Source organism: Pituophis catenifer, unplaced genomic scaffold, assembly GCF_029215685.1.
Source record: "Pituophis catenifer annectens isolate HBS135680 unplaced genomic scaffold, rPitCat1.0.hap2 SCAF_1, whole genome shotgun sequence".
Taxonomy (NCBI): Eukaryota; Metazoa; Chordata; class Lepidosauria; order Squamata; family Colubridae; genus Pituophis; species Pituophis catenifer.
This window is the reverse complement of record NW_027256881.1, coordinates 197,231,414-197,258,507: the sequence shown is the minus strand read 5'-3', so window position 1 is coordinate 197,258,507 and position 27,094 is coordinate 197,231,414. Positions and strand designations below refer to the sequence as shown.

The following is a 27,094-nucleotide window of genomic DNA, read 5'->3' as shown; positions in this document are numbered from 1 at the left end:
AGCCACCTCTAGGTGAAAAGAAATTAAGTATTAGGGCACTGATGTACTGTACATTTTGAGGCACATATTTGGTATGTTTATTTCAGTTTCTAGAATGAAGAAAAACATTCCCCAGATGTTTGAAGTTTTGGACCTGTACAATATCTAGCTCATTTACAGACCAGTGATGCTGATGACATTTAGGTCTCTACAAAAAGGAGTGCTACTGATCTTGAATTATTAATCTTCATCTCAATATTTGTATATTGTGTAAAATCATTTAACTCTCTCCTCAAAGTAATTTCTGCTCGATAACAAATGATATCATCAATAAGAAATATGATTACAGCAATAGCTATTTTAGCAAACGAAAATCCCGTCCTTTTAATCTTTCTAGAGTACAAAGCCAAAACGCATGTTTTACTTTCTCAGTGTAGGGAGAACAAGTAAGGATATATCATAATAACTTATTACAAGCATTGGTTTCTAGTTCTAGCACGCAAGCTCAATTTACTCAGAGAGTAAATTTACTGAATTGTACCAAATCATGGTAGACCGAACTAGAAATTGAATTGATAAATTCAAAACCCAGGTTGGAAGTTGGTAAGATACACAACTGAGATGAATACAAGCCATTCTGAATGCTCACAAATTACCGTATTTTTCGAACTATAAGATGCACCGGAGTATAAGATGCACCAAGATTTCGAAGAGGTAAACAAGAAAAAAAAAAGTTTTTGCCCTCCCTGGGCCCCAGGAGCACTCTGCAGGCCTTCCAAACCCTCTGCGCAAACAGGATGTGCAAAGGGTTTGGGAGGCCTGCAGAGTGGTCCTGGGGGCTGGGGAGGGCAAAAACGTCCTTATTTTTGCGAAAAACAGGCCCGTTTTTTGCAAAAATGGGACGTGCAGGGCGGGGTTTCGGGGGGCCAAAAATGGCTGCATTCGGTGTATAAGGTGCACCAACATTTCCACCCTCTTTTAGAGGGGGAAAAAGTGTGTTTTATACTCCGAAAAGTACAGTACAACTTTATAGATCAAGTACATTCAACACACGGCCACATCTTCATGCATTTGCAATCACGATGCTTTTTTTTTTTCCTATGATGGAAAATGGCTTTGCCTGCACATGTCATTTATGTCATTTATGTACAGCTTACAAAGTTCTATAGCCACAATACAATGCTGCTTTAAGGTTCGGGGGGGGGGGGGACCTGTCCTTCATATGCTCTCGTTTGTTGCAAAGCTTTTTTCTCAAAGTATCTGCAGGGTACTAATACTGGTGAAACTTTGATAATTTCAACATCACAATTCAGAAATCAAATGTATGTTTGTCTCCCTTTTTCAATAGAACCAATGTTTTACGTTTAAGAAATATACAGCAATAGCACTTAGACTTATATACCGCTTCATAGTCCTTTTACAGCCCTCTCTAAGCAGTTTACACACTCAGCATATTGCCCCCAACAATCTGGGTCCTCATTTTACCCACCTCAGAAGGATGGAAGGCTGAGTCAACCTTGAGCCAGTCAAGACTGAACTACTGACAGTCAGCAGAATTAGCCTGCAATACTGCATTCTAATCACTGCACTACTACGGCGCTATATAAAAAGAAGGTGGCTGTTTCTTAGCCTGAATGTGTATATGAATGTGTTCAATATTAGAATATCTTCAGTGAATATTTCCAGTTTGTATTTGCATATTAGGTTTTTATTAAGCTCAGCATGATAAAATATAAATTCTGTTCCATTAAGGTATGAACTGAATTAGGCACGATACCAGTCTTTTTACTATATTTGTAGGGCAGATGTACATAAACTTTGTTATTCATGAGAATAACTAAAATGTCATTTAAAAAAAATTATTTCATTTTTTTTTGTTTAATAAAAGAAAAAAAGTTTGTGAAATAGAAAATAATATACCAGTAAGTCCCAGCTCCTTGTGAAGTCAGGTCCATTCCATCAACACCATAGCTATCATCATCCATTATTTTAGACAGGCCAAAATCTGTGATTTTTATTTCTCCACATGCTGTTCCATCAACCAAAAGGATGTTTCCTATCAAAAGAAGAAAATCTCATTATAAAAAGCAAGTCTAGCCCATTATAATGGCTTAACAACATTTCATTCAGATGATGAGAATGTAATCGTTTTTAGGGTTGAACAAAGGACTAAAGATGTGTTTCATGATTTGCAGAAGTATGAACAAAGCACCTCTCTTTGAATCATTCAAATACCCACATCTTTTAGAGTTCATGTGGCTGCTTCAAAAGTTGTTCCAATTCTCAATGCATATCCACATTTGCTTAGCTACTTTGCTTCATTGGTGGACCCTGGAAAAGTATTGTCTATGCTTACACAGACCCACAGAGTTAACAGAACGCAGCTTTCAAAGCAACCAACGAGCTTTACAGCTTCAGTGAATCTCTTATTCTGAGATACTCCGCTTTCAATTGCATTGCACAGCCCTAAAAATTTTACAGAACTGAAATATCTAACAGGCATGTTATAAATCACAAATAAACTATTCATAGAACTATCCCATGTAGCACTTGAAACCTTTGAAAGGCAATTTAATTACTTTATTTATTTATTAAATTTATGTGCTGCCCATCTCACCAGTCAGACAACCACTGGATGGCTGGCAGTTGGGAAAAAGTTAAAGTTCCCATATCTCAAACATCTTAAGTTCCTATATTTCAAGCCACAGAATGCATGCAAACTTTGTTGTTTACAATTAAGCCTACAAAAACTTTATATAAGGATTGGTATACATTTCATAAATTCAAATCCAAATTATGGATTTTTAAATAGATAATGCACTTTTGGGTATTGTAACAATTTCATGCTATTTGTACTAAATTTTATAGTTTTCGTGTATTAAGCATTTCATAGAAAAACAAAAGCTTCAAAAACTGGAAAACAATGCTTGCAATTATATTTGCATTATAATTTTGTTGTATTTCAGGTTTTTTTGATTGACTAAGCTCTGTAGCTACTGTATTTTGTTATTTCTATTTGTACATTATATTGAGTATCCACTGAGAAGCAGTCCAAAAAGAAAGCAACAAAATAAAATTATTTCCTGCCTATTCAAAAACAGACAGAAAATAATATTTCTACGCAGTGGAAGCAAATTAGGCTATTGTTATTTTATATTCCAGAATAAAAACTCTAATGTTGAGTGTATTACACAATAAAATAAGCAATATATTAACTCTATATATACATTAAGTAATTCAAATTAGGTCATAATTTCAGCAATATGTTATACTTAGCAGCCTCTTCCAATTTTTCTGCGTGGTAAGTTGGGTTGAGAGAATGAGAGGACCAAGTGAGACTCAATCTGCCTCTTCTTGTCCTAGTCTAACACCCTATGCTATCTCATTTTAAGGACAAAAATAGAAAACTCCCTTGTTAATAAGCATGAAGTGAATGATATATTTTATAAAAATGCTATATAAAAAGGAAGTTGTATTAATGTTTCTGACTTACCTGGTTTAAGATCATAATGTATAATGGGTGGTTTAATTTCATTGAGATATCGCAGTGCATTTACAATCTGCATTACAATGGACCTAGCTTCCTTCTCTGTCATTAGTTTATGTTGTTTGAGATAGAAATCCAAATCATTGCCTTCACAATATTCTAACACTGTACAAAACCTACAAGAGTAAACAAAGATAGTCCAGATAATAAAAACCTATTGATTTAAGCATAAAATAAAAATATGAAATTAACTGGATATTAAAAATATTAATATAATTCAAATTGCTCTTAATCAAAAAGGTATTATTTTATATACTTACGTATCTGTATCCAAGGAGAAGTAATCATAAAGTTTTACTATCCGTGGATGATCCAACTCTTTGTGTATTCTGTACTCTCTGCAGGCATGCCTTTCGAAAAAAAAGGGAATCATTAATCATGGATACTAGAGCGTCATTTTAACTTGCCACCAGAAGAAAGGTTTTTAAAAATGCTTACTTGTGGTAGTTTTCCTTTTTCTCATCTCTCCAGCTTTTGTTAAGTTGATGTATCTTCACAGCAGCATATCTTTGCTCATAAAGATCAAATGCCTGCAAAACCCATTAGATGACATTAGTAAACAGAAAAATACTGTTTCAAGTAAACAACTCCTAACACTTCCCTCTCCCATGTGAGTCTCTAGATTTTATTAATTGAAACATCTAAAATGGAGATAAGTAAAACTTGAAAAGTCAGCATTATGTGATAAAAAGTTGAATTTGGAATGTTGAAAGAGATTCTGGAGATAATTTTCTTTCGGTAATTCCAATAGGGAAGAGGTTGACAATTTGCCCTTTTTTTGTGTGTGCTATGATGATTAATCATAAAACACCTATTTTTCTAAAGGAAAATTGATCATGTTTACAATCTGATTTTTTAAAATTATAGACCCAGTTTTGTAAACTGCTTTGCAACTATGGTTTTTTCCCCCTTTTAATGACCCTGTAATACCTTGCATCGGGGTGGAGCAGAGGTGACTTTACAACTATATGATTAAAAATAAGTTTTAATTACCATCAATTGAATGTTTCATCCAAGATCATACACAATCTTAACTATAATTTACTGAGACAAGGTAATTTCATAACCTATGGTCCAAAACTTAACAAACCACAGCTCTATACCATTGATAAGAGTAGCCGAAACATCATGCTGTTGTTAATACAAATAAAAGTAAAAAGTTTCTAAGCTTCTCACAATAGTGCTAGAAGAAATATATTGCTTTAAACATATTAACAATGCCTTAGGAGGATTTCTTTAGAAGTGTGTTGGCAATCAATGTATACTTATAACACAAAAAGGAAGATATTACCTTATATACTTCACTAAATCCACCTCGACCAAGTAAATGAAGTAACAAATATCTCTCATTTAATGTTGGATGGTCTTTGAACCTTAAAAAAATTAAGCACAAAAGTGGTTTATAAACAAGACAGGGCTTTAAAGTTAGCGCTATCTACAGTGTTTAAACAAGCAAGGGGGAAGGAAAGAAAAAGTTGAAGAAAGCTACTTGCAGATGTAAGCACTTATTTTCATCTCTGTATAATGCAGGGAGTCTAAGATGGATCACATTAATATGCACCTGCCTGTGCCCCTCTGTTTAAAAATAAGAAGGAATCATAAGTTAATCAAAGATGGCATCTGGCAGGAGTCACTACATCTGGCTACTACAGAGGCAGATGGGTATCAGAGCCATTATGCTGTGAGCTCAACCAGAAGACTGGCATCTCTAAATTCCTCTTTTCCTTGAACTATTTCAATTCCTGCTAGTAAAGGACCATGGGTAAGATGCATGTCCACATTGTGCCCGTTCCCTCAAGCACACACAATTTTCATGGGAGAGAGTTAATCTGCTCCTACACTTATATTACTACTATTGTGGGAATCAATGGGAATTGAGGAGACAATAAAAGGCACCCCCTTCCTCCCACCCAGCAAATGCAGTGGGACGAAAGAGTACTATCTTCAGCTAAGAAGGATCTTGACAAATAACCATCCAGCTTCTGTTTGAAGGTTTGACTCTTTATTCTTAAAAAAAAAACCTCAGATAATCATTGCTATGGGTCATCCTTTCTACAAAAAGAACAGGATGCGTATCTGTAGAATATAGTTTCTCCACAGTCTCCTTTGCAACCTCTAATACCTGATGACATTTGGGAGTGCTCTACATGAAATTGGAGGAACTTAATCCAGTCCTTATATGAAAGGAGGAGCCATTCCCACCAAAATCAAACACAGATGGTCAAATGCCAAATCAGTTTGGCAGCAAAGGAGGACTATCTGAAAATAAGATACTATTTTCTACTACTTCAGAGGACTCTTGAGATGCATAAAAAGAAATTCGGAGCTTTTTTTTAATTGCTATGAACTACCACACAAACTTTCAGGATATAAAGAATTTAATGGGGTAGGGATATTAGAAAGGGAAAAGGAATGAAGTGGCTTGTTAAATCTCCTAATAGCGAATTTTCAAGTATCTTGAAGGAGGGAGGATTGCGAGGTAAGAAAAGTCTGCTCCCTGCATTATTTAGAGATATTTTAAGATGGTAAGAATGCAAATGAACAAGAGCACATTTTCCACTTTTTAAAATCATCATTAATAAGTGTATTCTGCCTTTTTAAGAAAAAAATTATCAGAATTACCTAAGGAAGTTAATATATATATATATTGTGTTATTTTATGTTTATTTCAAGAAAAACAAGAATGAAAAAGGAAGCCAAAACTGGCTAAGTAGGGTAACAGTATCTTTTGCTTATTTTTCTGTCACATTTTTCCAGAGCCAGTAAACATTGAGAAAATGAATATGGAACATTAAAATCTAGAACCTTACTGAGAATTATCTTCATTGTTTATTCTTTTGAGTTCTCGTATATGAAGATTTCTAACTCTTTCCAAACGTTCAAGTTCTGCTTGTATTTCAGCTTCTTCCTGCAAAATATGTTACAAAAATGAACAAGGAAAAAAACAACAATATTTTACCCACATCTCAACTGCAGTGGTGATAAAATAAAGCAACAAACTACTACTTTCATTTGTTGGACCCATTTTTTTATTCATCCCAATTAACAACTTTCAACCAATTTTGAGGACAAATATGCACTAGAGGAGAGATGTTGTTCTTCAAAAAAAAGGTGAGAGAAAGTAGGACAAAGGAACAATAGACACATCTGCATTGAGATTGAGGAAGATTCTAAAGTAGATAATACTAAAATGGTTCTGTCAGGAACAAAACCTTGTTTTATCTTGTTTTTGATCAAGTAAATTCCTTCATTGATTGCTAAATATCTGCCAAATGCATATGACATACTGATTAGCAAACTAATGAAGATGGTTGACATAAAATGGATATAGACGTTTTAGAAAAATATATTTATATTTGACATAAACACACACACATATAATCATGTGTCATATATTTATATTAAACTGGAACAAAAATGGAATGAAGTGTCACTAGTTTCTATCCTAGGTCCAACACCCTTTAATATTTTTATTAATATAAACACTTCCAGTCTGATTTACAGATGGCATAATTTTTTGTGGAATAGCTAATTTATTAAAAGACAGAAATAAAATTCAAAATTGTAGTATCAGTAAAAAAATATATTAAAGAGAGGAGTTATAAATAAAATAAATGTAAATGGCAACTAATGCAAAATTCATTTAGGAAACAAAAATCAAATGCATGGGCACAGAATAGGGGATGCCAAATAGTAAATTACAAAAAATATGAATAATGAAAAATATGACTATAAAAAAAGGCAAAACCAGTTTTAGTTGTATCAAGAGAAGCAAACTGTAGTTTCTGATTTCTGGGAAGTGAAATAAGCATTCTACTTCAGTGGTCCCCAATCTTTGCGGTTTGCTGGCCCGGCTGTGTGGGGAGGGAGACGGGTACTGGGTCGCGTGAGTGGCAGGCTGGTGCGCATGCGGCCCTTGTGCTTGCATGGCCCAATTCCAAATAGGCCACGGTCCGGTAGTTGGGGACCCCTGTTCTACTTTATTCTGTCTTGATCACTCCTTCCCTGCCTAGGAGCTTTGAATATTCTATTCAGTTCTCAGGATGAAACTTGCAAAAGGATTCAGACAAACAGATCTAGAAGCTAAACTACTTGATAATAAAGTGAAGAAACTGAGAATCTTGATAAGGAAAGAATGAGAGGGAATACGATAGCACTTTTAAAATAACTGATAGGATATTGCATAAAAGAAGCCCAAGATTTTTGGAGTACATGAAGTAATGGATTTATCTAGAGAAAGCTAAATTGCAACAGATTGTTAGAAAACATTTTCTAATAATAAAAACAGTTTTACTTTTGAACGAATTACAGAGAAAGAGCAGGCTCTTGTTCACTGGGTGTGTTCAAGCAGATGTCAGACAGCATCTGTCAGGAATATTTTAATTTAGATAGCTGCATTGAACAAGAAGTTGTATTGAATAGCTTAAATTATTCTTTGTGGCTTTTTTCATAGTACAAGAATATAAATTAAACTGAATTTCAGCTAGTTTCAAACCTAAGTAAAGTGAAAAGTTTCCTTGACTGACCAATCAAAATTAGTCCTACTCATTGGGCATGACAAGGAAATATATACATTGCTATAGGTGTCAATTTCCCCAGCATGTTTCTCATTTACAATCTTGGTATGACACAATAGATAATCAATATCTACTTTGGACATCAATCCAGATAATACTGGAGATATACAGTACCACTCATTGCTTAAAATCAATCAAGATTTTTTCGAGAAACTAAAAATTAACCACTTTTAAACAATGAAAAAAGTAATAGATCTCTTTTAACTATTTTGTTCTACATTTTCTTTGGATGTTGCTGATCTTAAAAAGCTCAGATGATATAAAAATATAATATTAGTGGGCAACCTTTTATTCTTTCCACAAGCAAGGTACTGTGATGGCCACAACTTTGAGGACAGGTTATAAGTACCACTCATTCAGCACCATTGTAACTTTGAACAGTTGCTGAACAAGTGGTTGCTAACTGACTATCTGTAGAGCAATGCACATATCTAATGTATTAATATAGACTACATTCCTATTTAGACAGAAAACATTTATGCTCCATTATATTAAGTAGAGAGAAAAGAGTTTCAGTTACTCTGCAATTTAGAATCTTAAGCAGCTGTGCCTTATCTAGGAATGAGAAGAAGAAGAGGGATGAACCCAAGCCTGCTATCTCCAACTGTAAATAATCATGCCAGTTCTGCTAAGAAATGTGACTGGGAATTGAAAAGAAAATACAAATGAATGCTAAAGAAATCCTTGCTTTTCTGAGTCTTTGTATAAAGTCTTGAAAAACTACAGTAAACCCCTACGACAAACTGTTGATGTACTATGTTAATATCCATCCTTTATTTATCTAATTTCATGTATTCGGGTACCAAGTCTTCTATTTGAAAATATTCATATTAAGGATGATTTATGTTATTTAGCATTCTTAGTTCTGAATATTCCAAAAAAGTTATTCTAACATTAAAGATCAGTGGTTTAGGGGGAAAATTATCTCCAAGGGTAATTTTGGCATATCCTAGGAATAATGGAGTAATTGGTAATTGCTTGTTTGAGAGTTGAAGATTCAGTGTATCCAAAATTTCAAATATGCTTTGAAGGCCTAGAATATCATCAATAGCACAATTGGGATATACATTCAAGTTGGAGGACAGGAAATCAAAAGAAAAATGCAAATTGAAGCACATTCAAACAACATGTATATACAGTAGTGGCCAAAATTGTGGAAACCTTTTGAAAAAAGTGTATTTTTGAGGTTTGATGACTAATAACACCACTTTTTGAGTAGTACCATAAAATTATATATCAATGGAGAGATAATTTAATCAAGAATGTAATGCTTTTCAATCTTTGAGAGATAAAAATAGCTTTTTTTGTGGAATTCTAGATTTTAGGCCAAATTCCTGCAGTCTGCGCAGAATTTTATGGTACTACTACAAAAAAAGTGGTATTATTAGCCATCAAACCTCAAAAATACACTTTTCCCAAAAGGTTTCACAATTTTGGCCACTATTGTAGTTGTGTATCAGGGATTATGGACACAGGTGTACAATCATCATCATATAAATGGTACAAAAAATATCAAAGGAACCCAGCATGATTGGATTAAATTCTGCAAAATTGTACATAATTTATTTTAATATTGAAGGTACTTTAACCATACTTATCTATGCGTAGTGATATAAAACACGCAGAGAGAGTGCAGAAAATGAACACGAATCCAAAATTAGGCCATGTTCATTTTGGTTTGATTTGTGCATATTCCTAGTTTTTGTTTGTTTGTTTGTTAATTCAGACAGATTATGACTAATAAAAGACTTATTAAATGAATTTTGGAAAAAATGTGAATTAGTATAAATTCAAAAAAAGGGAAGTGTAATCTAACATGGATTTCAAAACCAAATCTCTTCTTTGAATTGTGGAACACATATTTTCAGGAAAATGTAGCTTTTTTAATTATTTGTTGAAATCAAGTATCTATCAAACACTGCAGGTTGGTTTGATGACATTTATTTTTATTTGTGTATGTTCACTGTACACAGCCCTATGATAATTGTGTTTTGTTGATACATAATAATGGCATTTTTACAAGCATTTAAAATTAAATAACTATTACATGCACAATATGGAATTAAGGGAACAACTGTTTTTCTAGAAAGGAACAAAGATACGGGAGATGAAATTTAATAGGGTTGTTTCTTGTGTGATTATAGCACTTCAAACTAATCAAAACTAAGAGTGGATTAGGAAAAATTGATTACATTACATACCTTTTTGAGATGTCCCAATCTAAGCTTGAAAATTTCTTCTTGTTCATGATATTCTGCTAGGGTTAGCCTACAAGGGTAAATACAAGTAATAACATTTTAAAAATCAAATGGAAGATAATTGCATATAAAAACAATTGCTATTCTAAATACGAAGAAACCTGTACATGACTTGAAAATGATAAAAGCTTGTGCTTTGATGTGACACAAATGAAGCACCTCCATGCTATTCACTAAAATAGTTTGACATTTGGTCCTGCAATTGTTTTAGGAAATCTACTTACTGAAGTTCAGGCAACTTATAAAGCAGCCATAACTTTTTTTAGGTTCACCTAGAACACTGAAAAAAACAGTCTCTTTTAACCAACCTGAGACAGCTATGCTTCCCCGCCTCAATCAATATTGAAGTGTACCCAGCCCTATTTTGCAGACTTTGCAGAAACAACTGTGTCCTGAATAAGCAAGAGTTGAATGCAGAATTCAAGTATTTCAGAATCCAAATTAATTCCCTTCTCTCTCTCTGTCTGTCTGTCTCCAGGAGAACCAAATACTGACTTTCTTTAGTATTTCTGGTCTAAAGAGCTTCATATATTAGAAAAAAGAGAAGTGGTACTGGAGTTCTAATAATGGTGACACTAGAATTTTAATCTAATCTAGAAGTGATCCTGGAAATCCAATAATACTGAAGATCTAATAATGTGGGATTACCCATTAAGAACTATGCTTTGTTTGAACGCTAAACCACTGATTACCCTAAAAATAGTAGTTTCAAAGAGATTAAACTTTACAGATCAGGAACAAGATTTTAAGACTCGTCCAGAATAAAATCCTTCTATGAATTTGTTTTAAAGAGTATATTCAGACGTTGTGTTTAATTAAAATCTAGTCTAAGTTATACATTTCCATAAATATGGGTATTTATAGAAAACCAATTTTATTACAAGTCTGCCACCAAAATGATTATATAAGAAACAAGTTCTTTTTCAGAGGGGTGGGAGAAGCTATAATTAGCATGATCAAAAGAATTAGTTCCTTGTCTCTTTTGAATTTTATGGGGGAGAGCAAGCAAGGAACAAAAATGCTGTTCGCACACAAAAATAACCTTAAAAATAACCTAACTGTTCAGTACACACTGAAAATTGGGAGAAAATATAATTCCACTCTCTAGTATGGCCCCATTCACATTAATAATAATGAATTCCCACAGAGAAGACTGACTCCTGCTTTATCTAGTTATACTGTATGTATTGACACATGCACATGTGGGTTGTTATGTGTGTCAACAGTATCAAAATTCTGGGCATGTCCAGGTGATGAAACACCTTTCCTTTTCCAGAGCTTGTTAAAGGAGGGAGGGGTCACTTTGATCTCTTGCTCATGCCTGCCATTTGGCATTGCTGACCCTGTCACAGATGCCCCTGTATACATCCATTTGTCTTTAAGTAAATGTTCTGAGCTTACAGTTGTGGCAAATTGGGCCTAACAAATGGATCATTTTCTGCTCCATTGACGGCTTTGTTTTTCCTCTGTTTAGGCTCTGAATTGGCAGAAGGTGCTTGAGAATTATTTGTAGCTGGAGGTTTCCGTTTTGCCAGAAGTTTTCTTTGTCTTTCAATATCTTCTCTTTGTTGGTTTACCCACTCCTGTTGCCTGCAAATCAAAATATTGCCTTTAAACTGCAGAACTTCTTAAGAACAAGTTACATGTTTTATTAACTTCTGGCTTACTTGTTGCTTTTGGTTTATTGTGACCAGGCAGACTAATAGATCTGCTATATTGTGGATTTGAGATCTTTAACAAAAGACCAGCAAGTGTTTATAGACAATGGCCAATCTGAAATCTGTGATCTATACTTATAATAATCTTTATGGAAAGTGGTCAATACTCTCCTTTTGATTTTGACTCAATTAATGGTAGGAAGGTAGGTAGGTGAGAGAAGGAGAGAAGGAAGGAAGGAGGGGCAGTTAAGTGCTCTGTTTCTTTGATTTTCAAAACAGAATAATAACACTGTGTACAAAACCAGTCACAGCACTAGCTGTTTGAACTAATATAAATCAACCACTCCGGGGGAACTGATGATTACTAGCAATTTAAAAACAAAACATTGACTAACTTTACAAGATTCTGAAATGCAAAACCATCTGTCCACTGTTCAGTAAACGAAGCACCATGTCGAACAGTTGTAAAATGCCCAAGGCGTAATCTATCTTGCATACTTTTTTCTCTGCTTGCCAGCTTTTCTTGCGTGCTCTAAAAAACCAAAAAATTCAAGAGGTGTGACTTAACTGTTTCTGAAAAGGCAATTTCTTCTACTAATAAAAAATGATCTAGATCTGTGGCATTTTTAAAGTATTTTGTAATTTTATACAATTATTATTTTTTCCTAAAATATTAACGTTAATGTTTTTATTTACTGTATAGGACTCAGTAATCTTTATTCAAGCATTATTTAAGATTTTCTTAGATTAGAAACAACAGTTTGCTTCTATCACTTAGTATATTAGCTGAAATCATCAAAGCTAAACAGAATATCCTGTTTTAGTATCACAAGTGCCATACTACAGAGTTACAAATGTTTTTAAGACTGAAAAACTTCAAAATCTGAATTGTTAAAAAATAATTATGGACTTCACCACAATATGGCTGTCACAGGATACCCGTTTATTCAGTCAAGGTAGCCACAAACTGTTTTATTCAATGATTGGAAACTATTCCACCTATCAGCTGCCCTAATATTAGAGCATCTGACTGACTATGACAGGAAAGTGGAGAGCTCTCATAAGGTGTCAATAACAACAATTCTGTCAGTATTTTGATCTAAGGATTTTCTTACTAACTCAGTTTTGGTTGAACTACTTCTGGTCCCATCCTCTATTTACAAGGTCAAAGCAATGTTTCCTTTCCATAACATTCTAAACACAGATAAAATACAATCCAACTTACTTTTTCAATTAAAAGTTTCTTGCTCATTGAAATGCATTTATTTAATCTTTCTTTATATTTTTCAAGTAACTTTTGTTGTTCATCTATTTGCCGTCGTAGATCACAATTAGCCTAAGAATTAAATATACATATTATGAATACTGATTATAAATTACATATAAATAAAAGTACAGTTGTATCTTGTCTTGAAAACCTTGGCATTTATTTACAAAATAATTTGCAGCAGAAGTGAGGCTAAAGAATTCATTTTAAGCATATGGAAATGTGGGAGGACATTATATTTAGAACAAGATAAGCAAATTTTATGCCATTTTGTTTTTGTATTTTGAGTCAAATACAACTATATAAGTTACCATTTTAAAACAGCATATAGTTTCTCCTACTCCATTACTTTAGCACAGGTAATCCAATATTTCTATTAAACTTATTTCTATTAAACTTATTTTATTTAATAAAATAAATTTACCCTGAGCAAATCATCTATACGACCTTCTTTTTTTTCCAAGTCTTGATTTTTATTACTTTCAAGTGCAGTTAATTTCAACATTGTGAGATCAGTCTGTATAAAAAAAAATGGGGGGGGGGGAAGAAGAGAGAATGTAAAAACCAAGCAAATGCATATCACAACAGACTTTTCTAAGTAATTATTGATATCTTTCACCCAAACAAAACAACAATTTACCTTAGGAAGCCAGAGAAAAAAATTAGCACTATATAAATTTCTGTGGTTTTATTCAGAGAGCACTGACTGATGCTTAGATTATCCCTATGTATTAAAAACTCAAGCCTCTAAAATTTACAACAAAAAGCCAAAAACCTTCCAAACACAAGGAAAAGAAAGGGCAATCTGTCTCCCCACACCCTATTAGTGCAAATGTGTCAGAGTGTGCACAGTGTGACTGCTATTTTGAGACAACCCAGGAGCAAAATACAGTACAGAGTTTTTTCAAACAGTGGTTTATCTACAAGTTATATACAGTATACATACACGTGCTAAGCAAAGGCAGGCAATCAATCTTCAACTATAACAGGAAGCACACACGGAGAACAATGGAGATAGAACATGAGGAGAGAGAGAGACGCCCTCTAATAGCCACCCCTATATAGACAGCCTCTTAAAGTGATAACCTTGCTGACTCATCTCATTGCATCATCTTGGTTTACAGCCTTACAGCAGCTGGTCAGCTATTAAATCATCATTACCTTAACACTCCACCCATTTAAAGTTGAACAGCTGAGTGCTTTAACATATTCAGGATTATGTCCTTGCCTCCAGCTTTGGTTCCTACTCTTATTGCTACAAACGCTACTAGTACCATTACTACTACTGCTGCTGCTGGAACTACTTTTAATTCCATTATCTACTGACTCTGTACACTTTGTCTCATTGATCTCCATTACATCCTGTTTACCATCCCTTGGCTGGATACCGTTACTTTCTTTTTTCACTAGCTCAGTTTCCTCACTTTGGTTTATCTGCCTGCCTGTCATTCTCTTTAACTTTGGCTTCCTCCATTTATCTCATTGTTCCTTCGGTACTAGCCAAGATCCTATCTCTTGGTTTTTACGGGGTTCATTATGAATACCACCTACTCTAACCCCACCAGCTTTGAATCTCCCAGGAAGTAAACTAGGGGTGGGTTCTACTTACTTTTACTACCGGTTCGCAGCGTATGCTCTTCTGCGCATGCACAGGAGCGTTTTGATGACGTCGGGGTCAGTGAGCGGAGCCTCCCGCCGGTTTACTACCGGTTCTATAGAACCGGTGCGAACCGGGGGCAACCCACCACTGAAGTAAACCTTTATTATACCCTTCAGGTCTCCTAGGTATACCTCTGTTTGTTTGTCTTGGGTTTTTCTTACTCACAGGATACACCCTGAACTTTGACTCCTTACAAATAGTACAATCCAAATATACATTACATTTCTTTAACTTCAGCTCCTCAGCTAGGTCTGGCATCCTTTTCAATACATTAAAACTTGCATGCCCCAATCTCCTATGTAACAGATGTATGCAACTGTCATGTGTGGGAGCTTTCGTAAGTACACATGCACAATTATTTTCTTGCCTTCCCAGAACGTACAGGTCATCCTTCTTAAACTCTCATGCACATATCCTTCCACCTTTCCTGATGGAGTACTGCCCTCCTGCAAACAGTATTTCATAACCCTGCCTGTCTAACCTAGATACACTTGACAGATTATGATCTAATGCAGGTACATACACGTTACCTTCCCCTTTTACAGCAGCTCTTTGACCATTAGCCAGACTAACATATATCTGGTTTCAAAACAGAAAACTTTTGTGAATTATTAGCAATATGCTGACTCGCCCCACTGTCCAACACCCAAGTGTTCCTAGTGTGTTCAGACACTGTTGCTGCCAGGGAAAACGATGCTGGAGAACCTCTCCTCATTTGTTGAGTAGTCCTGCACCCTTGTCTTGCTGCTCCTCTGTTTCTCCTCTCTGTCCTCTAACTCAAGGAATGTCCTTCTCATATCCTGCAGATGTGTGGACATGCTCTCCCCCAGCGTCAACTGTGCTTTATACCAGGGGTCACCAACCTTTCGGACCTCAGGGACCACTAAATTCATAATTTTAAATCCCACGGACCACTAATATGATCTGCCTAACGACTGGCTGGGTGGGTGTGGCTAGGTGGTCATATGACTGGGTGGGCGTGGCCAACTCAATGTCACTCATGTCAAGGGGCAACTTGCCAGACTCTACTCGCCCCTACCCTCCCAGCCACTCCTCGCCTCCCTGCCTGGGCTCCTTAGGGCCCCAACAGGAAACTGTTGTTGGAGCTAAGCAGCCACCATGAGAAAGAGTTGGCAAAACAGCTGCTCAGCTTAAACTGGATCTGACCGAGGAGGAAGTTCAGCAGAAGCACCTCACTGAGGACAACGAGCATAGGCTTTCCAAGCAGAGGGAAGACCTGCGGGAGTGCAAGGCCAGGAACAGGCGCCTGGAGGCTCAGTTCCAGGCCATGATGCAGTCCCACTAGAACGAGGTCCTCGGGCTCTTCGCCATCAGCGGCACTTCCCTCCAGTCTTCGCCCAAAGCCCCACACCAGGAGGCTGAAGCAGACCCCAAGTCGGAATTTCTGCCCCCCTTTGACCCACACAAAAAGACCCTGAAGGGGGAGACTCTCTGTAGCAACACAAACATTCATTGCACATATCCGGCCCAGGGGCTGTCGTTTGAGGGTCCCTGATTTAGTGCAATATAAAAAATGCAAATAATTTTTCTGCAAACCACCAAAATGTTCTTGCGGACCACCAGTAGTCCACGGACCACCGGTTGGTGACAGCTGCTTTATACAATGTCCTTTTTTTTTTTTTTTTAATTTGATTTATATGCCGCCCTTCTCCGGAGACTCAGGGCGGCTTACAATGTGCTCAGCAATAGCCTTCATACTTTTGTATATTTTATACAAAGTCAGCTTATTGCCCCCACAAACTGGGTCCTCATTTAACCTACCTTAGAAAGGATGGAAGGCTGAGTCAACCTTGAGCCTTGGAGAGATTCGAACCAGCAGTAAATTGCAGGCAGCTGTGTTAATAACAGGGTGCTTTAAACCACTGTAGTACCAAGGCTCTTTGTCAGCCACACTTTACTGCACGCAGTCTCTCTAACATACACAGTGCGCAAAGCCTCCAAACACTCTTTCGCAGACTGGAGATCCCTTAAATGTATCAGCTGATTGTCCTTTAAAGCCAGAATTATGCTGGCTAGTGCCTTTTTATTTCTTCTCTGGTCCCTATCGTCCAGGACTGCTGGTGGATTAGAAACAATTGTCCACAACTCCTCCCTCCACAGGTACATCTCCATCTTCACATTCCAGGAGAGGTAGTTTGTCTCATTCAGCTGAGACACCAAGAAACTTCCTCCCATTACTCCAAGGGAGGCCATGTGCCTGCTCTCTTTCACTAGCCACTAACCATTATCAAACCATGTTGCACAACCCCTCTGGCTCTGGTGCAAGCTCACACTGGGTTTCTCTTCTCTCTGGTCTTTCTAGTCGCTCTCTCTGAAATGGGCCCATAACCTGTCAGAATGTGCACAGTGTGACTGCTATTTTGAGACAACCCAGGAGCAAAATACAGTTTTTTCAAACAGTGGTTTATCTACAAGTTATATACAGTATACATAAACATGCTAAGCAAAGGCAGGCAATCAATCTTCAACTATAATAGGAAGCACATACGGAGAACTACAATGGAGATAGAACATGAGGAGAGAAAGACTCCCTCTAATGGCCACTCCTCTACGGACAGCCTCTTAAAGTGATAACCTTGCTGACTCATTCTCATTGCATCATCTTGGTTTACAGCCTTACAGCAGCTGGTCAGCTATTAAATCATCATTACCTTAACAAAATGTATCTTAACAGCTTTTGTTATTCGAACAACCAAGAAGCAAGTTAATGTGCCATAAATTATTTGTGTCAACAAAAAAGTCAGTTCAAGGTCCAGTCAAAAATTTAACTTTAACAGAAATTTCAGAGATAAAAAAATTCAGATGTACTAATGAAGAGAACCCATGATAAAATGTCCATTGACATAATAGTTTTATGTCTAATCTTTATCAAAAACGAAACAGCCTTATAATCAGAGCTGTATATGCTGTTCAGACTCTGAAGGAAGGAGACGAGTCAACATGACACCATGCCGCTCAATCCCAATTAGCTGACCCAGGATTATCATGATTGATGGCATCAAAAGCTGCCAAGAGGTCAAATAGAGTAAGGATGGACACACTATCCACATACTAGAGGTTATCCAAAAGCATGGCCAATGCCATTTTCATCCTATACCCAGGTCTGAATCCTGACTGATACGATTCAGATACTCTGTTTCCTCCAAGGTCCATCTTCTCTACCAACTTCCCCTCAAAAGGGAGATGAGATACTGGACAAAACCGTCTAGTGGGATCTAGCTATGGCCTCTAGAGGAGGGGGTGAACCAAGGACTCTTGAAGAGGTAAAGTAACAATCCCCTTCTTTACAGAAAAAAATAATCACTCCCAGAATCCACTCACACAACATCCCTCGGCCTGTTTTAACAAGCCAGGAGCAGTGGTGGGTTCTAAAAATTTTTACTACCGGTTCTGTGGGTATGGCTAGGTGGGGGACGTGACTGATTGGGCATGGCCAACATGACATCACTCACGCACTCAGTCACATGACCGTCCCCAAGCCACACCCACAGAAAAGGTGGCTAAAATTTTTGCGACTTTTTTACACTTTTTTTTGGACACTCCGGCCCCATATCCAGGTCAGGATGCGGTGGGGTGGCAGTGGTCGTCTCGGTTTTCCCTCCATTGCTCTTCCAGGCTGAAAAGTGCCCCTTCTCACCTCTGATGGGCCTTCCCCATGGTTGCAGCTGGAGCAACCCACTCCGCCGGCTCAGGGCAGCGCACTCAGGTGCAGCCCAAATGAGCCGAGGAACTGCGGGGAGCTTCCCACATGTTGCACCCCCCTCCCAGCCTTCGCCCCGCGCTGCTGCACCATTTCTGGGCGCCCTGCTCACCAGGCTGCCCCTGTCCCTGTTGCGGATCCAACGGCAGCGGCTTCAGGAGACGCTGGCGGCCCGGAGGCACGGGCGAAGGCTGGGAGGGGTGCAACACACGAGAGGCTCCCCACAGTTCCTCGGCTTGTCTGGGCTGCACCTGAGCCCGCTGCCCTGGGCCGGTGGACGGAGGCACTCCTCCCGAGCCAGATCTTTCCGGATTTGACTTTGAGGCGCAGTTCATGGCTGCTACATTTCGCTGTGCTGCCCTAGCGAAGGGGAAAAAACAGCCACTGGAGAGCACACAGAGCTGCTCCAGTCCACGTGTTCTCCAGGTCAGCGGTTATTTCTCTCCTTCGTTGCTCTTTATGGGAAAGCGTTTGGCGCAGCACAGTAAAATTTAGCAGCCATGAGCTGCGCTTTCCTCCAAGTCTCATTCGAAAAGCTCTGTGCAGAGAGAAGCACCTGTTTCCCTCTGCCGCCCACAGCGCTTAGAGGAAAGCACGGCTCATGGCTGCTACTGGGCTGCTCCAATCCCTGTCACGACTCCAACAGCAGCGGCTTTGGGAGATGCTGGCGGCACAGAGGCATGGGCGAAGACTGGGAGGGGGTGCAACACACAGGGGGCTGAGTCTGCTCTCCTTCGCCTCCCCACAGTTCTTTACCCGTCCCAGAGAGCTCGGTCTACGCCTCCCTCTGACCCGGCCATCTGCCTCACCGGCGTCGCTCCTGAGCGAACTCTTCCGCCCTCGGCTTTGCAAAGCAGCTCTCAAAGAGAAAGAAGCGGGCGTGGCGCACCCAGAGCTGCCGCTTCTTCACAACAGTCGAGGACGTCTTCCGCTTGGAGCTCCAAGCTGGGGGGGGGGGCTGCAATGGCAGCAGCTTCGGGGGCTCCTTCCCTCAGTGGTTCGTTTTCTTTTACCTCGTCTAGGCAACTTTGTCATTCAAGGCTCCTCCGTGCCTTTTGATCTTTCTCGGGCGCAGAGAAAAGCGACTCTGTGAAGGAACTGAACCTGCTGGAAGCCGAGAGGCTTCTTTTCCAGCCAGCCACTGGCGCACAGTGCCAGAAAGACCTCCGGTCGCTGCCGCCATCTTTGCGTATGCGCAGCTTTCTTCTCACCGGCTGAAGGACTTTTCGGGGCCCTGCAGCCAGGCGGCTGAAAGGATTCTTTGCTCCGGTCAGCTTACTGTCCAACGGATGTGTCAGGTGGGCAAGCGAGCAGCAACTGGGGGACCAGTTCAGGGGTGTGGCCTGGCTGCCATTACTACCGGTTCAGAGAACTAGTTCCTAAAGTTACTACCTATTCGGTAGAACCGGTTCGGCCCGGTTCTACCGAATAGGTAGTAACTTGCCAGGAGGGATATAGATCTAAAGAGCAGGTGGCTGAGCTCACAGTCCTGAGGACCCTGTCCACTTCCTCAAGACCAACAGGTTCAAACCATTCCCAGATAACTGGACAAGATTCCACCCCAAGAACCACCTTTGAACCTGTAATAAGGCCAGCATCCAACTGGGAACAAATCCAGGTGTCTTTATCTGACAGACACTGTGGAAGTTCCTCCACGCAGTTAAATGTTGGGGATATCCCTTGTAAGAGGTCCTCCTTTTTACCCAAGAACATTTGTGTCACTTGAAACAGGGTTGCAGAGCAGCAATCTGTGGATGCTATAAGAGCAGAGAAATTCTGACACTGCACCACCTTTACCACCAGGTAAGCCTTAACAGTGGCTCTAACTCATCTTTGATTAGTTTGTTCCTTGTTTTTGTTATTGTGAATAGATAATCCTAATAGTAATGACCAGCATTTTTTTCCTCCCTTTCTTCCGTTTCATTCATCACCTGATGTTTCCAATTTAACTATGAGTCGTGGAAACTTAAATCCCAAAGCAAATGTTTTGAAATATTTTCAATATTTTTAAAATAAATATCTCCTAGCAGAACACTTGATATTACAGTGGAGAGGGTTGAAAACACACAGACATTAAGAATGCTTTCTTTCTAGACATCACCAGTATTTCACTGCACCACGTGGTTCACTTTTGTTATGGAGACCTACAGATTCATTGCAAAGGCACTTTCAGAAATATGGAGATAGAAATGGCGAGAAAAAGATTAATGAAACTAATTAATGCCTTCATTCATTCATTTACTTAGCACTAAATAGATACTGAGAATTCAAGATACACACCTGAGTGATTTTAAACGATAACTGTTTGGGTTGCGTAACAGGGTGGTCCCCAAAAGACAATGCTGTAGGAGAGGGGCTGTTTTGCCGAACCTAGATATACAAACAGTATTTATCATATTATCAGAACACTGGAAGAAATCTTTATAAATATCTGCATTAGGGTTTTCTATGGGTCAATGGGTGACAATCATATAACAGGCAAGAATTTTATTTTTCATTCTCTAAATCTAAAGGTATCTATGATGCACAAGAACCATGATATATTATTGCAAAGTGGGTTTTTTTAAATCAATAAAAATAAAGCATCTTAGAAACACCACAGAGGATCAAGAAATTTATTTGATTTTTCTTGAATATAATCACTCCTGAAGAAAGAAACACTTTACAGATCACTATATAAATGCAGTAACCATGCCATGAAAGTTCCAAAAACTGTTGGACAATGGATATTCCCATGGTACTATGTTCTTTGTACAATAGCTGGTTGACTTACATTTCCCCTGCTATAAAGGAACACAATGGAAAAAAACACTGAGAGCATTTGCTCGTTTCAAATTCTTCCAGTAGCAACTATTGTCCATTACAACAAGAAGAAATTGTGTTAAGTTTCAGTAAGCAATGCAGCAACTTCAAGAAACTAAAACGGATGTGGGATGAAAGGCATTTACCACATAATAATCAGGAAACATTATTATTGCTATTGATGAACTAAGTTGATTTGTCTATTTTTAGCTGTCTGAAGCTTTATGTAACCACAACCAAAGGGGCAGATAAGGACATCCAGAGAATTCACCCAAGAACAAGTGCTTGTCACTTTGCTAGATTGTTGGCTAGGAAGGATGCACTATCCATGGATATAGATATAGATGGTAACAATTTGTATGGTTTTAAAATCTCTGCTGTTCATTAAAGTAGCTTGTCTGATTTCAACTTCTGGATGAATCTGAAAGAAAGCTAATGGTGCTCTAAGAAATTGGTAAAATATATAGCAAAATATAGTTTTCTTTTATGGTAATAATGAAAGAGGAAATATTTTATCAGTGCCGAATAAAATAACCAGGACAAGAAAAAAAATGGGATGGGGATTCTTTTCAGTGAATTTTTTCCCCCAAGTAAAACTGGAAACAACAATTATTATTTTTTTTTAAAAAAATGAATACTTTCCCTTATATATAAGTCATATAATTGCAAAGACTGTTTACCTCCCTTGGATATTGCAACTTTTCTCCCTGAATTTTCAGGGTTTTTTTTAATTTTTTAATAGTTTATTAATGTTTTCCCCCAGTTGATGAAGCAAAAGCAACCACAAAACTCCTCAATAAAAAAAATGCTTTCATCTTCCAAGATTACGCCACTGTGAAGTAGCAGTAGGACTCAATGGACCACATTTGAACGTTCAGGACTTTAAATTTATTTAGGCTATGGAACAACATCTAGCATATTAGTTTATTTTTAGACTTCTTTCTTTATATTTCCTTGCAATGGCCCTTCATAATATGATTTTTGGCATTTCTTATAAGTATCGACTTACAAGTATCTCCTGCTACAGACCAGACATCATAAACAAAGAAAATTAATACTATTAATTCTACAGGTTTATTGCCAAGTAATTGGTCACTAAAGACATAAAACAATAGGATAAACAATTTTGCTCAAACAACATAATATAAAAACAGCCTCAGTAATACTAGTTTCAAAGATGCATGAGACATTCTATATTGCATGCTGATTAATGATGCCTGTAGATTATACTTACAGAAGAAGGGGCGGAATGTGAATTTTGAGGAGAACGAATTGCAGGAGGCATTCCTCTTACTGGACTAGACCCATTTCCACCTTGATACTAAGGGAGGAAAAAGATGCATATTTACTTAAGCATCAATTAATGGCAAACAATCAACTCTTATTTCTCCATTATAATTCACTATTTAAGGCAAAATTGTTGCTTTCCATCTATTGTTAGTTTTATTCTTAATATGATTATTAGATTATTATTGATGTTAATTTCAGCAAAAAGTAACACTAACAACAATAACATGATCTGCCAATTTTGTACAACGGTTTTTATTTTTTTTTAACTTCACTTTTGCTAAATTCTGAGTGGTACTAAATTCTAGGCATGCCTAAACTATGCATAATGAAAGTATTAAAAGAAATAGTTTTGAAGAAACAGGTATCTTCTCAAGAGATGTAAATAACCTGCCTTGTAAGATTTTTGTTTCTTTGATTTATGTCTGACTCTAGAGTGACACTGGGCATTTCACTATATAACAGACATTATATAGTACAATATAGACAGCCAAAAGCAAGATAAACAAAGAAGTAATTATATATATTGACATATAAATTTATATCCAAACACTTCTCACAAGGGATCCTAGAGATCCTAGTTCAGGGCTTGGGGGTCAAAGGTCCTCTGGAATGCCATCAGTTCCAGTTCTTGCATTATGTGACATTTATTTATTTATTTGTGTTTGTTTATTTGTTTAAATCTGTATGGCCGTCCACTCGCTCTCAGTGACTCTGTGTGGCTTACAAAAATAAAAACCCAATCTACAAACAATAAAAAAAATAATAACCTCCCCCCCCCCCCATGACAAAATCAGACAAGCCACTTGATGGGCTCCATCTCACTCCACCCCCAGGCCCATTGACAAAACCAGGTCTTCAGGAACTTGGAAAAGAGTGTCAAACTGGAGGTCAATTTAATCTCTGCAGGAATGTTCCAAAGAGAGGGAGCCACCACAGAGAGGGCCCTTCTTCTAGGTCCTACCAGATGTATTAGGTCCTACCATAAGTATCTCCTTAGGAGAGGGGACCTGCAACATTCTTTGCCTCACTGGTCCGGTGAGTTAAGTACTATTATTAAATAGTACAAAGGAGAAACTCCATAAATAAGCTGAAACAATTGCCTCAAGTTTATAAACATAGAACTAAAATTGAAGAAATTGCCATAGGTCAATGGCTTCGTAATGCATAAGGTTGAAGTAGAACAGTTTTATCCACATTCTCTGCAATCCCATACTGGTAGGTTTTTCGTAAATACTCCCATTAGAAAATTGTACTTTAGATCACAGGTATAGTTTAAAACTCAGAGTGGCTTATCAAACTTTCCACGGGCTCAACTTGATCACTGCTAGCATATGTGAACTCTCAAATGAACACCCTTTTAGTTCTATGTCTTCAATTCATGTACGTTGAAAGGGCATCAATAGCACAAAATCAAAACTGTATGGTTAAAAAACTGAAGACAAATTTGCCTTTCTGAAGTTTGCTATAGCTCAAGAAAGCCTTCTTAAAATTAATATCAGATGTCCCATTTAAATTTTCTTTAACACTACTGGGTAAATCAAGACCTATAATTTTTGATATCAAGTACCATCTGGATATGAAATAAGCACAATTAAAACAAAGCTGAACTTTAATTACTAATAATATCAATCTATAGGAAGACTATCATATCAATAATTGACTATATCAATTATTCTATAGGAATAATATCAGTAGGAATATATTCCTTGTGCATCCCCCAATTTCTAGTAAAATGTTAGAAAACCTTACAGAGCTATTTCAAGGCACATACAGAGGGAAGGGAGAGAAATATTAAAGGAAAACCACATCGTGAAAAGGGAAGTCTGGTTATATACTACTGGATTCAGCCCAACACTATAGGCTATCAATGACTAAATGGAAAAGCAATCTATACATTTTTAATACACACTCCTCTCTTTATGTGGGCACAGGAAGTTAACAGGAACATTTAGCTATGCTAGTACTTTCTGTCAAACCATTTGTATATTAGTCTTTGTAAAGCTGGGGATTTCTACTTAATTTCATGCAGACAGTTGTGTTAATTTAGCCAGCTTCTCCACCAAACATCCATAGGTTGGATGCCTAATACAACTTCAGATTTTTTTTCTCATCTTGGGTAAGAGAGATGGTTAGGGTTAGGGTGAGTTCTATATGTATGGAAAATGATATGCCATAATTAAATCAAAGAGAAGCTGTATTTTTATCACCAGGAGCCTAACTTTTCAGGTGAGAAAAATATAATAATACAACTTGATCCCCAAATTGCTATAAGGACCTAGTTTTAAACAGGATAAAGAAATATAAGAAAATGCCAACTTTTGGGAGAGAAAACTGAAAACATCTAGTGAAAGGGAAGGCATCAACAATCCCCAGAAACAATACACAAGCTCTTAAACTGTTATTCTAGCATAACATCTAGAATAACATCCAAGTTAAAAAAAAAACCTCTCATTATGTAGGGTCATTAAGATTGATAGGATCCTTGATTAATGTTTGTACGCTGGGATTACTGAACAAGAAAAGCAAAACTAAAACTGCAAGAGTCTCTACAGTTTGCCTTTCCTATGTTTCTTGATCTCTTCAGGGCCCAAGACATGTATCAGCAAACAAAATGATCTGATATACCATATTTTTGCCAGAAAATTCTACTACTGGCTACTACTGTAGCAACAGTAATGATATGAAATCTGAAATGTTTTATCTGTTCCAAGGGACAAGGGGAGCCTTGAAATACATATCATTCCAATCCTATCATCTTTTGTACTATCCCATTTTCCAAATATTTTTATGCAGAAAAGATTGTCTATAATTAATATACATGATGAAAAGAAGACAGATAAACGAGTTTGTTATCTTTTTCAAGCTTCCATAGTTGACTTAAAAATAGAGTGGAAGTCTTTTTAATACAATCAGCATAAAACACTAAACTTATAATCTTCCTTTTGATATTTGCTATTCAGACCAAAACAAACTACAAGGCAGGTTCAAAATTGGCTACAATTCCTAAAATACCTCTCAACTATGCAGCTTAATAATACAATTTGTGGTTCAGAATACCCAATCCATTCTCATCTGTTTTAGCATTATGTTGTAAGAAAGCCTCGTTTTTTAGCTTGCCTGTTTGAAAGCCAAAAAATAATTTCACAATTTTGGATTGTGAATGAAGGCAAGCTAATTGAAAGAACCCAAAACAATTATTTGCACTAAGGGCTCCACTGCTATTATAAACAATAATGGAGTGCAATCAATTACATACTTAATTATGGAAAAGTCATTAAAATATATCAAGCAGATATCCTGGAAAAGAATGGGGGTGGAGGATATATACATTGTTATTTAAATTCAAAAACTGACTCTAGGTAGCTTCAATAAACAAACAAACAAAAGATAAACAACATAAAACAATAAATAGCCCTTAATTGGCAATCAGCAATTTAAAATTATTCTCATGATGGGAAATCCAACCATTTTGACTTCAATATATAAGGCTGGGCTTAAAAGGTATTCTAATGGCCAAAAGAGTTGGGATCAATTGTATGTTGGTGGAGGAGACTGTTCTAGAGCAGGGGTCCCAACTCCCAGTCCGTAGCCTGGTGTTGGACTGTAGCCCATTTGGAACTAGGCCATGGAAGTGGTGGGCAAGTGCGCGCAAAGCAGCATTTATGAAAGCGGTGCGCATGCACAAAACCATCCCCTCTCCTGCCCCTCCCCCCTGGTCCACTGTAGCAATTCACTTAACAACTGTGGCAAGAAATGTAGTAAAGTGGGGCAAAACAACAATTGTATTCCTTAGCAATGGAAATGTTGGTCTCAATTGTGACTGTAAGTTGAGGACTACCTACTGAGCTTACTATTCTCTGATATGGCACAATATAAGTAATACAAGAATTTAGAGTCAGTAGGCAATAGTTTGAAGCCAGCAGGCAATGGTTTGGATTGATAGTACTTAAAATAATAAGTATAATTTTGAATTCTAGGCACTTACTGCACATGAATATTTATGTATGCTATGAAACCATATTATGAGCTCCATTTTAAAACTACTTTTTAAAAATAGATAACAGGTAATTTCCTATCAAATGAAGTATACTTTAATGTATGAATACTTTTTAATCAGAATCAAAATAAAAGATCATATCAACAAAATAATTTGTATTAAAATTGAACTTACCTCAAAATAGTCACTAATTTTGTGCCCACGTCCCCCAATGTTTTTCCCTGCAACAAAGTCAAGGTTAAGAAAAAATAGTGGGATAAATTTTAAAAACTATAAACAAAGTCACTTATATTTCCTAAAAGGTTCCTTACAGCGTATTGTTTTAATTTGGCAAGTAT

General features: G+C 37.3%; 1 protein-coding gene across 5 annotated transcripts in view; it reads right to left on the bottom strand.

The window, feature by feature from the left end:
• TLK1 (tousled like kinase 1) overlaps nt 1-27,094 on the bottom strand; it is a 91,713-nt gene that overhangs the window by 10,527 nt on the left and 54,092 nt on the right. For all 5 annotated transcript variants that reach the window (XM_070936624.1, XM_070936789.1, XM_070936868.1 and 2 more), the window contains 14 exons: nt 26,931-26,977; nt 22,704-22,790; nt 20,948-21,037; nt 13,711-13,803; nt 13,245-13,355; nt 12,415-12,551; nt 11,763-11,951; nt 10,305-10,371; nt 6,337-6,434; nt 4,818-4,899; nt 3,965-4,056; nt 3,787-3,876; nt 3,473-3,642; nt 1,900-2,035 (listed from right to left, as the gene is read on the bottom strand). In XM_070936624.1, coding sequence (XP_070792725.1) covers nt 1,900-2,035; nt 3,473-3,642; nt 3,787-3,876; nt 3,965-4,056; nt 4,818-4,899; nt 6,337-6,434; nt 10,305-10,371; nt 11,763-11,951; nt 12,415-12,551; nt 13,245-13,355; nt 13,711-13,803; nt 20,948-21,037; nt 22,704-22,790; nt 26,931-26,977 — 1,489 coding nt within the window. The remainder of the gene's footprint in view (nt 1-1,899; nt 2,036-3,472; nt 3,643-3,786; nt 3,877-3,964; nt 4,057-4,817; nt 4,900-6,336; nt 6,435-10,304; nt 10,372-11,762; nt 11,952-12,414; nt 12,552-13,244; nt 13,356-13,710; nt 13,804-20,947; nt 21,038-22,703; nt 22,791-26,930; nt 26,978-27,094) is intronic.